This window comes from Mya arenaria, chromosome 8 (assembly GCF_026914265.1).
Source record: "Mya arenaria isolate MELC-2E11 chromosome 8, ASM2691426v1".
Classification (NCBI taxonomy): Eukaryota; Metazoa; Mollusca; class Bivalvia; order Myida; family Myidae; genus Mya; species Mya arenaria.
This window is the reverse complement of record NC_069129.1, coordinates 53,745,785-53,759,260: the sequence shown is the minus strand read 5'-3', so window position 1 is coordinate 53,759,260 and position 13,476 is coordinate 53,745,785. Positions and strand designations below refer to the sequence as shown.

At 38.1% G+C, this 13,476-nt stretch overlaps 1 protein-coding gene across 1 annotated transcript; it reads left to right on the top strand.

Moving 5' to 3' along the window:
- The first annotated feature begins 3,760 nt into the window (after positions 1-3,760).
- Positions 3,761-8,697, top strand: LOC128244354 (uncharacterized). The gene has a single exon (XM_052962368.1). It carries the CDS (start codon positions 3,761-3,763, stop codon positions 8,501-8,503), a length of 4,743 nt encoding a protein of 1,580 aa, XP_052818328.1. The 3' UTR covers positions 8,504-8,697.
- Positions 8,698-13,476: the final 4,779 nt, after the last annotated feature.

Below are 13,476 nucleotides of genomic sequence, written 5' to 3'. Positions count from 1 at the left end.
GTAAATTCATAAGTAATAATGTTGGTTAAATGTTTGAAGCAATAAAACGTTATCTAGGCGACCATTTACAAAAGTCTTTGTTACATTTCTACTGGTTTTATAAAACGTATTTCAAACAAAATTTCAGATAATCACTTGAAATTGTTAATCTTTGGAGACTACACGCCATAAGAAAGAAAAAAAAACACAGGCACTCTACAGGCAGTTCTTTGTGTCACTACACAGGCACTATACAGACAGTTCTTTGTGTGTATTTTTGATAACAGTAGATGACGGTTAGGGTCAAGTGAGTGTTACTTATTTTGTAGCAGCTGCTTGGTGAATACAAAGCTGGCTAATTGATCTAGAGAAAAAGCGTTTCCTACTGAGATTATTAGACGCCGTGGAATGTATGTTTTATTTTCTTTGTGTGTAACTATTTTTAATAACAGCAGATGACGGTTAGGGTCAAGTGAGTGTAAATTTGTAGCATTTCATAGCTGATTAAACGCACGGTCCGTGTCTCATTGACCACACTTTAACTGTCAAGGGTTTGAGTGGTTGTGTAAATTAACCCTTTGTCCCGTCACTTGAAAAGGCACTTATAAAGTCCGATTCAATGAACGATATCAATTTTCACCTGCCCTATAAATTGGAGAGTAGAATATTGCTCTCATTATTGTGCGAGCCCTGTCAAAACGACCATAATAATTAAAGAAGCAACTCTTGCAGGTAAATCATATGTATTGTACAAACCAATTAATTTGACAATAAATGTACAATGTTAAAATGTTGTATGTATAATATTTACAATAATGAGAGTTAACAAACTTTGAGAGATTATAGTACATTGCATTATTGTATGTATGACATATTTTTAACACATGAATTTTTTACTAGATAGTTTTTAATAAAGAACAACAACAATGTTTTCCATAGGAGAAATGCAAATGTTGATTAAATGAAAGTCTATGAAACAATAACACATTATATTATATGGTGTTTTTTTTTCCAAACTCTGATCAAATGAGTATGTATCAGTTACATTTCTACTCTCTGGTTATTAAAAAGTGTGCAAAATGAATATTTCAAACAAAGTTAAACGTCAAAGTTTAACGTCCCTAAAAACTTGTGTACATGTCTCTGTAAAAGGTTTGTTAATTATGTTTTTAACTTACCTCCGTTCAATCAATTACGTTGTGTGCATCAGACCGATCTGCAGACATGGCGTAAGTTGAAACTTTAGACCACTGAATGATATCGGTGTTTATCAATGATGACATATGATGTAAAAACAGTGTTTTAACTGCTATAAACAGAGAGTAGAATTCTAACTGATGATGCTCATGATTAAAACCTTCCAGGAAATGGCTAAATTCGTGTAGAAACACACTAATCAACTGATCAGTACAAGAAATATAATCTAAATTCAGTACAATCATAACCGTTGTTGAATCCTCTGTCTTAATTGTAAAGCCAATGGCCTTAGTGTCAGATGAATTTATGAACTTGATTACCAAGGTTTCAAATTCGGTGGACCTTTGACCAATTAATTGCGTATACAAATTGAATATTTCCTCTACTATACGGAATGCTTTGTCAATTGAATATTTTTTTTTTTTTAATAAATTGTATCGTCAATGAGTGCATACCTAATTTTGTATAAATTATCAGGATACCTGAAACTTATTTTCCGTGCTTTCTGTTTGTTTGGATATTGTTGTCCATCGGGTATCACCTTGATCAGTTTCAATTTCTGGACAACATATTGTCCCATTCCAGTTTGAACCAACATCAATAACATCAAATAGGCACTAGAAAAATATACGCCTTCTGATACATCACATAAGTATGGTATGTGGAACCTTTGAGCGACCTGGAAAAAAAAACCAACAACAATATTTAAAGGTATTATCCTGTTTAGAGACACACGTACACACACACGCACGCACGCACGCACGCACGCACACACACACGCACACACACACACACACGCACAGAAACACGCACGCACGCACGCACGCACGCACCCACGCACGCACACACGCACGCACGCACGCACACACACACACACACACACAAATAAAGAGAGAAAAAACAATGATAAATTGTGTTTTAAAAACCAGCGGTTTGATTATTTACTATGGTTTAAATCAATGTTAAACTTCACTGCACCTGAACAGTCAGATTGACCAGAGACTTAGTAATTGCCAACCGCTGGTTCATTTAAGGACACATTAAGAACTGGTCAAGCGATTTTATGATTTAACAGGCAACCCCATGTAAATATGTTCCTGTCTATGTTCGTTAAGGGAATTGTAGATAAAAAGACTTATTTCAATTATAGTTTTTTCGTAACATTTTAAGAATGATATTTTATCTTTATTATGATACACTTTTTGTTTTTATTGAAAGGAATTTTTCTCTTCATTACATAAATTTTGAAAACATCTAATAGTTATCTACTATGACTGTTAAGAATTTTAGATATAAAGCAGCACTCTCAACACAGTTTAACTTGTTTATGTATAACAATACAACCAAACACCGACATACTGGTTGGCTACATTCATTTTGACCTGAGTAGCTTACTGTACAGGGGAATAATCTTTAATGTTTTTGAACATGACATGGTTAACAAAGTATTCTCCCATGATCTGAGTAGCTTACTGTACAGGGGAATAATCTTGAATATTTGAACATGACATGGTAAACAAATTATTCGCCCATTGATTCACCTGTTAATTGAATTTTTGTCTAAATTGGGTCTATTCTTGAAATATTCCTTGAACAAAACACTGAATTTTTCCAGTTTTTACCATTTTCCTTCGCTTGATGAATTATGATGATAGTTGATGTGTAGATGTGGATTGTTAGCTTGTAATTGGTATGCATTAGGGTAACGAACAATGTCACTTTAACAAAAATAGAAAGAGTTGTTGTTTTACCCAACAACTTTTAGTTAAAATTAATGAATAGTGATGAATCATAGTGTGAATTAAAGCATGCTGATTGGACTTGCTACCAAAGTTGTAGAAGTAGATCAATGATTTCCGTACATGTAATTCATTGACTATAATTCCTGATTGCCCATATTAAAAACATGGTTTTGTCGCATTGTGACGTCTCTTATTCATTCTTTATTTACTGTCAGAATAAATATTTAAACCTAAATTCGCTAATTCGAATCTGTCTATTTCGAAATAATATTTTGTCTATAATATCTTTTTATGTGTATTTTATCAATCTTTATTTCCAATTCGAAATTGTACACACTGTCAATTTGTGTCCACTATTTGAAATACCCCCACAAGATAAAATATCAAACCTTACTTCTTTTATCACAACTAGATTTACATAAGTCAACTAAGACTTCATACATATTTAATCTAGTCGAAATAGCAATTTTTTAAATCTTATTTACAATAAAATGTTGACAACAATTTATTGTTAGACTTTTTGGTGGTGTAAAAATGAGAAGCCATTTGTTTGAAAGCCAAGCTAAGCTTAGTTTAACGTGATTATTTAATTTGCCTTTATGACTTACCAGGTATTTCACAATCGGTATGAAATGATTATATGTATGGTTGAACATGTAAGTCTATAAATAGACCAGTGACTTCATTCATGTTACTATAATTAACTATTCGAGTATGTAAATATACCCACATTTAATCATGTTCATTTCTATTGTGTTGTGTTTAATTATAGTAGTGTTATATATAGAGTGTTACATTTAATAAGGGCGTCCTGTAAACATTGGAAATCATTTTACAGAAACATGGATCTACTGACCTCAACCCTCGAATTCATGCTGAACACCATTTCTAGTGAAGATGAACTGATGAATTTTGCCGCTACATGGGGTATTCAAGAGTCTTCAACTGTACGGTTACGACTTTTACAGATACGAAATCCTGAGTACGGTGGCACCTTTGTCAATGAAGAACTTGACCTCATACTTCAACATTTTGGGGGAGCATCTACATCAACTGATCAACAAATGTCTTCTGCCATGAATGCCGATTTAGACTTGGCATTTGATTATGTTCAAGAACAAGATGAAGTGGAGGGTGCCGTTCAAGCTATTTTGTTTGACGATGAAATAGAAGAGGCATCACATGCTTGTGTTGAAGACGGCCCCTGGAGTCCGACGCCAGCTGTTCAAGCTACTTTGTTTGACGATGAAGTGAAAGAGGCATCACATGTTTGTGTTGAAGACGGCCCATGGAGTCCGGTGACAGCTGTTCAATGCGGAGCAGGAGACGAACCGGGTCCGTCCAATAGATCCGACCATCTCCCACAAGGCCCATCACATGAATTGGATACACCTAAACTAAAGTATACTATAAGAAAGAAAGGTGTGCGAACCTTTGCCAAAAATGCGGCAAAGGATACGACCTATGAAGTCAAGATAGATGAAGAGTATCACGGTCAACGTCTCCACGATGTACGAATTGGTCTTCACCAAATGTTTGACGATCTGTTAGGTCAGGCACGGGGGAATTTAGCGGGAAATGATTTGGGTAGGGTCATCATTCATCACGGGGGACTCCACGATCCGATCATTATTCCATTACAGAAATGGAGTGAACTCTGTGCCGATGTGGTCATGTCTAATATCGAAAAGGTACTTAATAGTAACCAGGGGTTGGCTATTGACTCAAGTTTTGAAATAACTATAGGATCGATCAATTTACCCAAAGGAGGCACTAGACAAAGAATCATTAAACTTAAAGGAAAAAATAATTCTTTACAACTCAAAACTTCCATCGTGACTATAGAAAATGAAGATCAACTGTGTATGGCCAGAGCTATAGGGGTCAGCTGGGCAAAATTAAATAGATGTTCACCGGAAGAATGGAAAGAGATTGTCAAAAACAGAGGAAAGAAAAGTAATTTGGAACTGATTCTGAAACACAACAAGGTTCCAAAAAGTTATTTTTCGAATTTGCTGAAAAACAAACGAAATGAGCAGAGACAACTTGCAGTCATACTCAGTCGAATGGCGAATGTACCTCTGGATTGCCCAGCCAGTCTCAGTAACATAGAAGCGTTTGAAGAAGTTCTCGGTGTGAAAATAATGATAATCAGCGCCCGATTAGGTAACAAATTTATCACCAACCCTAATACAGGCGAACACCCGTGTATATATCTGTATTTGGTCGACGACAATCATTTTAACGCCATAACCAGTATCACCGGATTCTTCAACGCAAGCTACTTTTGTGACAAATGTCTCAAGCACTACAGCAATCTAGGAAGACATGAATGTGAGATTAAATGCCGTGTATGTAAGAAGGACAACTGTCTCATGTCAGAAAACACCGTGATATGTAAAGACTGTAACATGAAATGCCGATCGCAAGAGTGCTTCGATAGACACCGTCAAGGACCAGAGGGACTTAACCGTCAGCGAGATGACGACCAAAGTAAAGAGGTGTCACAGTGTGAGACATTCTGGAAATGTCGTACCTGTTATAAAGTCATAAATAGGACAAAGCGTAATATAAAAGATCATAGATGTGGAGAATACTTATGTAATTCTTGTAAAACATATGTGCTCGAAGATCATCTCTGCTTCTTGAGAGCTACACCATACAAACAAAACGATTCTAAATTTATCTTTTTTGATTTTGAATGTACTCAAGATGAAGTATTAGAATGTCAAGAAGGATACCGTCCAGTTGAGTGTGAACACAGTCAACCAGATTGTAATACTTGCCTTAAATGTCAGAACTGTAAGTCTTCTTGGTGTGGAAAGTCGACTCATCGACCCAATTTTGTTGTCGCCCAAACAGCATGTGATGAATGTAAAGACGAGGCGCCAGACACACCGTGTAAAAAATGTGGAGATCGTTGCGAAAACTGTCAGAAAGAGGAAAAGGAACCTTGTTTGCCGAGTTGCGGACAGCGTGAATTTATTTTTGAAGGTTGTGAGACGTTGGAAACCTTTGGGACCTGGTTATTTTCATCTCAACACAAACACTATAAAGCCATTGCTCACAATATGAAAGGATATGACGGTTATTTTCTACTTGAGTATCTCATTGACCAGTCCATACGCCCGAACAAAATCATTTACAGTGGTTCCAAAATTATGTATATGACGATAGAAAAAGGTCTTAACATTACAATTATAGACAGTTTGAATTTTCTCCCCATGAAGCTTGCTGCCCTGCCAAAGACGTTTGGCTTAACAGAGATGAAAAAGGGTTGGTTTCCTCACTTATGCAACACTAGGGAAAACCAGACTTATATTGGACCGTACCCAGACGCTAAATATTACGGATATGATTTCATGAGTGCCAGAGAACGAGAAGAATTGTTGGCTTGGCTCGATTCTAAGAAAGAAGAGACCTTTGACTTCCGAAAAGAAATGCTTGAGTATTGTCGTAGTGACGTTGATATTTTAAGAAAAGCTTGTTTAACCTTAAAAGATTTGTTGAAAACCGCCACGCAGACTTCTGCCTTATTAACGAAAAAGAAAAAGGGGAAGATTGTTAAAGAGATGTGTCCCGTCTCTGTTGACCCCTTTAACTATTCAACCATCGCTTCCGTGTGTATGGGTATCTTCAAAACCAAGTTTTTTGAAGAAGAATGGGAGGTCAAAATCAATGACGCCAAAGAGTGGACACCTGCCCGATACATTGACGGTTACTTAGAAATTCTGAAGAACGATACTTGGATTAAAGAAGGGCATCTAGAAGACGACATTATCAAAACTAAACGGTTTATAAAATCTCCTATTGCTCAAATTCCGTCTGTCAGAAAAGACAGTTTCAGTCGGATGTCTCTACAGTGGCTGGAGTTGATGTCCAAACAAGATGGTATCACTATTCAACACGCTCTCAATGGCGGAGAAAAGACATTACCGGGAACACGGTACAAATTGGATGGCTACTGTGCCGAAACCAATACGGCTTACGAGTACCACGGTTGTGTCTTTCATGGTTGTCCCGTCTGTTACGCAGAGGACACAATTCACCCATTAACTAGCCGGTCAATGCGAGAACTCTACGTCATGACCCAGAAGAAAAAGACGTATATTGAGCGTCTAGGAATGACCTACAAATGTATTTGGGAACATGAATTTCAAAATCAACTCCATTCTGATCCGAAACTTCAACAATATGTGACCTCTTTGGACTTTACTGACCGACTGGATCCCCGAGATAGTTTCTTTGGTGGTAGAACCAATGCCAGTCGGCTTTACTATAAAACTACAGGTGATGAACAAATCAAGTACATCGATTTTACTTCACTCTATCCGTGGGTCAATAAATACTGTCAATACCCTGTAGGACACCCTGAAATAGTAACATCAAATTTCAAAACAATCAGTGACTACTTTGGTATTGCCAAAGTAAAAATACTACCGCCTAGAGGACTCTATCACCCAGTACTTCCTTACCGTTCAAATGGAAAACTCAAGTTCCCACTATGTAAAACATGCGCCGATACAGAAAACCAAAATGATTGCATCTGTTCGAAAGATGAAAGGGCGATAATTGGAACCTGGTGTACACCGGAACTTCAAACGGCTGTACAGCAAGGATACACAATCATTCAAATCTACGAAGTGTACCATTGGTCTGACACGACAAAATACAATCCCTCTTCACAAGATGGGGGTCTGTTTGCCAAGTACATCAACACCTTTCTCAAGTTCAAACAGGAGGCAAGCGGTCCTCCCGACTGGATCAAAACTGAGGAGGATGTCCTCAAATATATCAATGACTACTTTCAAAAGGAAGGCGTCTCGCTACAGAGTGATATGATCCTTAAAAATCCCGGATTGAGGGCGTTGGCCAAGTTGTGCCTCAATAGTTTCTGGGGTAAATTCGGACAACGTCTTAACATGCGACAAACACAGTTTTTCCACCAGTCGGAAGTGGACAAGTTTTTTCAAATATTCACTGATCCTATGAAACAACCGCAGAACTTTCACATCGTCGCTGAAGACACACTTCAAATGGAATGGACGTACAAGAATGACTGTCTACCTGTGGATAACAAAACCAACATTTATTTGGCCACATTCACGACCTGTTGGGCCAGACTTAAACTCTACAGTGTATTAGAAGATTTGGATCGTCGAGTAATCTACTTTGATACCGATTCTATTGTCTACGTGAGTCAACCCGGTCAGTACGATCCACCACTAGGTGATTATCTGGGTGAACTCACCGATGAGCTGAGTGAAGGTGAACACATTGTCGATTTTGTGTCTGCAGGTCCAAAAAACTACGCATATAAGACCAATACAAACAAAGAAACCTGTAAAGTGAGAGGTTTCACTTTACATTTTACAAACAGTCAAATGATCAACTTTGACAGTGTGAAACAGATAGTTACATGCCCAGAAGCGCTATCAGCAGTAACAGTAGTTAATCCGAGAAAAATATGTAGGGACAAAAGAAAACGAAAGCTCTACAATAGAAAAGAAGAAAAAACATACCAAATGGTATACACGAAGCGTAGAAGAATAGACAACTTTGATACGGTACCTTATGGTTACTGAAAGTAATTAGTTTTGGATTGACCTTTGTTTAACATTGTAAATAAGATATGTACGTGACTATTTGTTTTTTATATGGTTTTGGCATGTTTTTGTACTGTTATTGAATAACCATTTTATTACCTGATTGTACATATCATATTTGATATTGTTTTACTGTGGCATGTCTTGTTTGAAATAAAAGAACATATACGATATTTCTCAGTTGTTTTTTTTAGTCACTCAAATTAAACATTATAAGGGTCAGTTACAATGTACAAGGACCATCGTGGACAAATAAGACGTGTTTGAACAAACCATGAGCAGTAAACATGACCTGTCACATGAAGTACCGACACCACCACTCCAACCATTACCAACATCACCACCACAGAACAACAATATCCACCCCCACTCAGCGTCCAGTGAAATACCCTTACTTCCGTTCAAACCGTGTTCTAGTATGACTGTAGTGGGGCCAACCGGAAGTGGAAAAACTCGGTGGGTGAACCGGTTGTTACATCATCTTGATATGATGTATGGAACAGAGCCACCCCAGAAGATCATGTGGTGTTATGGAGTGTATCAGTCTCTTTACGATGAGATGGACAAGACTATACCCCATTTCGAACTTCATCCGGGACTTCCGACACAAACAGAAGTGGAAGAGTTTGCGAATGGAGACCATTGTTTGATTATCATAGACGATCTCATGCATCAGGTGGTTGAAAGTAAAGAGACACAGTTGCTGTTTACGCAAGGGTGTCATCATCGCCGTCTGAGTGTCATCTACTTGTCCCAAAATATTTTTCAACAAGGTAAATCAGCCAGAACAATCGCTTTAAATAGTTGGTATACTGTGCTGTTCAAAAATGTACGGGGTACGTCTCAGATAATGACCTTGGGACGTCAATTGTTTCCAGGTAAAGCCAATGCCTTATTGGAAGCTTATCAAGACGCAACAAATGACGTCTTTGGTTATTTAGTTTTGGACTTAACGCCAATGGGTCAAGATAAGTATAGAATGAGAACAAAGGTGTTCCCCCGCGAGAACCCTATAATCTACACACTATTATAAGGGGAATAGAGCACTTTACCATTAAAGATGAGTCGACTTGTCAAAAAACATTGGAGCTACTTACAGCTTCTGATGAATACCTCGTCCAAACAGCAACGAAAAGTACTGTTGGATACCATTACCAACGATCAGTTGCGAGCGTTGACCCAGGTCGTGGTAAATTTGCTTGGAAGTATTCTCCCTATCACACCGTCACAAAAACAGAAGCTTAAGAAACACAAAAACATTATTCGCCGAATTGGAGATACGAAGCTTGGTAGTAAGAAGAAAAAAGAACTACTGTGTAGACAAAGTGCGCTTATTGCTCAACTGTTGAAATCTGTGGAACCCGCCCTACGGGACCTTATAAAATGAAATTTATACAAAAATCAGTGCTGTTAAGTTACGACAAATACCAAAGGTTACTGAACCGTCCTATCACAACCCCTACATCACAGACAGGAGGAGTAGCTGAGATTGAAACCATGGAACATGTAGAAACATCAAAGGACTCTGGCTTGACCATTTCAGAAATCTTAGAAGTGATACCAAAACGGTATCGGTCTAAAGTAGAAGCGATACTGACCTTTACGTCACGAGATCCAAATGACACAATAGGGTGGAATTCAAAGGGAGAACTTATTTATAAAGGGTCCACAATTCTTGGATCTCATATAGTCGACTTGCTGAAAGACACACAGTATCAACACAAAAGTTACACGCCCGTCGGTGCCACACAATTTTACCAGGGACTGAAAGAATTACATATACCCGTCACTCTCATTGTTAAAAGTGATATAACATTGCGACCCCCAGGACGCCCAGTTGAAAAGAAAGAAAGACAACCTAGAAAAAAGTGGATACATGTATAATGAATTGGAAAGACTATTTAGCCACCATCTACTTCAACCCCAACCATCCTGCCAGTTTTTCGGGACCAGACAAAATCTATGAGGTCGTTAAATCAGAGTCCAAATATAAAATTGGGCGTTACAGAATCCGAAAATGGTTACAAGACCAAGAAGCTTACTCACTCACTCGAGGGGCGAGACGACATTTTCAAAGATCAAGAGTTATTGTGAATGGGATAGATAGCATGTGGGATATGGATTTAATGGATATGGTTTCATTGTCCAAAGAAAACGATAATTTCAAGTACGTACTCGTGGTTATAGATATCTTTTCTAGGTACACTTGGTGTCAACCATTAAAAGTGAAAACAGGGACGGAAGTAATTCGAGCCTTAACAAAAATATTAAATGGAGATAGAAAGCCAAATACCATACGGACCGACAAAGGGAGCGAGTTTAAAAACACACAAGTATCTAAGTTTTTAAAAGGACTGAATATAAACCATATTGTGACACAAAATGAAACCAAAGCCAACTACGCGGAACGGGTCATCAAAACCATTAAGCACAAACTGTTTAGATACATGTTAAAAACAAGAAAAAAGGAGTATATGAACAAGTTACAGGACTTTGTCTATAGTTACAATCACACCGTGCATAGAAGTCTGGGCAAAAACCCAGCGTCTCTTGGTAAAGACAACGAAAGTGAAAGTAGACTACAACAATACCTACTAAGACAAAAAGGTCAAAAGAAAAATGTAATGAAAGAGGTAAAGAAGAAGATAAAAAGAAAAATAGGATATAAGTATAAATTAGGTCAAACGGTACGTATTTCCCACGTCAGAGGAATGTTTGATCGAGAATATTCCCAAAAGTGGACAGGGGAACTCTTTAAAGTCAAGTCACGATATAAAAGAGAGGGAATACCTGTTTACACACTCGAGGCTTGGGATGGTGAGAGTATAAATGGAACTTTTTATGAACCAGAGTTACAAGCGGTAAACATCAATGAAACCACTGAGTATCATATCGAGAAAGTGCTGAAAAAGCGAACGCGTTACAAACAAAAGGAAGTCTTAGTGCGTTGGTTACACTGGCCAAAGAAATACGATTCGTGGATTCTAGCAAAGGATGTGACAGATTATAGTTTATAAGGGTTGAGGACGGTCTTGATTTTTATACCATAATCATGACGACCAATGCTCTTATTATGGATTGTTTGGAAGAAGGCGAGGAAAGGGTGAAAGGCACTTTTAATGTCATGAAAGGAATAGGAATTGTACTGATTGCCTTAGTATGTGTCATACCGGGTATTGTGATGATAAGTGTGTCTGTCTCACATCACCCCCTAGACTATGAAATCAAACCCATAGATCTCAACCATACATCGTGTCTGTATGTAAAACAATACCACCTTCAGGAGAATGTGTACGGAACCCTATGTAACCAAAACGGACTGATATTTCTGGACATTCGACGCTTTTTGAACGGAACTGCCACACCTATAGGAATTCAATTGGAATTACAACAATGGCTCGCACTAAAACAGTTGACTCCACTCATCGACGAAGCCATATCCGAAGCGCGTACCTATTGGAAAACGCTGAAATCGTATAAGGGGCGCTAGGTTGACACTACTGATAATCACCATGGAAAGTCACTACCTGTTTCTGTCTAGTCAAGATTCTAAAGAACAATACCCGGCTAATACTGGTACCGATTTTACTATAGAATTACCTAAAGTGTATAACTTGGAAGGACGCTGGGAATGTGCCTTGGTAGAAATTGACCCTGGCGTCAATGCAAACACATTGTACGTATGTACCGATCTTTGTCAAGAATCTTATGTAGAAAACACAATGGCTCCCATATTGCGACGATTAAGTAATATTAAAAAAGGAAAGAAACAGTTTGAATATTCTGTACCCTTCTATGTAGAGGTTAAGAAAACACAAGTCGATCGAATTCGAATCTTTATAAGGGGAGGAATAGACACGAACAATACTATCACGCGTTGTGTTCTTCATTTACGACGATGGATGTAAACAAGTGGACACAGCATTTCAAAAGTATGGCTGAAGGAAAGCTTAGACCTAATTATAAGGGACAGTACATTGTGGGAAAGGAACAGTCTGGTGGTACTGTAAGAGAACCTACAATACAATTTGTCACACCCATTGCCCAAGCGGTAGAATTAGCCAAGTCGGAACTTAAAGAAGTTTATAAGGGCAGGTCAGAAAAAACTCAAGACACGAATATCAAGACAGGAACTAAACGTCCTGTAAAGTCGAAGATAAAAAATACTAAAAAACGTTCCAAGATACACTTTAAAGATCAACTGTCCTAATGGAAAACATTCACGGTGACAATTTAGCTTTATTTCAAAACCCTGAGGTCCACGTGGGGTCACAAAAAACGGAATGGCTTATCTATAGACCTATAAATCAACTGACTGAAGGTGCCGCTATCGAATTCAATGTGCCGGGGACATCCACGAGCTATATAGATTTGGCTAATACCTTGCTACATGTAAACTTTAACATTGTTAAGGCCAATGGTGAGGTCTTAGAAGTAAACGAGAAAGTGGGCGTGACCAACAACATTTTACATTCTATGTTTTCCCAAATCGATCTTCATATTCAACAACACCCTACCAGCAAAGTGGGTAATAATTATGCTTACAAGGCTTACTTGGATACGTTATTGGGTACGCCGACCAAACACGACTTAGATTGTATAGGATTCATCAAAGACGATAATGATTGGCCCGATGACACTGATCCTTCGGGAGGAAATACAGGATTGTATATGAGGTCGGTTTGGACGGTACAAAGTAAAACGGTTGATGTCATAGGTCATCTACAGGTAGACATGTGTCAACAAGACCGTCTTCTCTTAAATGGAGCACCAGTCAACGTCAAATTATGGCAGAGTAAGGACCCCTTTCGTTTAGCCGCTGCCTCGGACACCGAAGCTTACAAATTAGTAATTCGTGACGCTGCTTTAAAAGTGGCAATGGTAAAAGTTGACCCTGAATTGATTATCGGGCAAGCCAAAACACTTAAGAACTCAGAGGCTCTATATCCCTA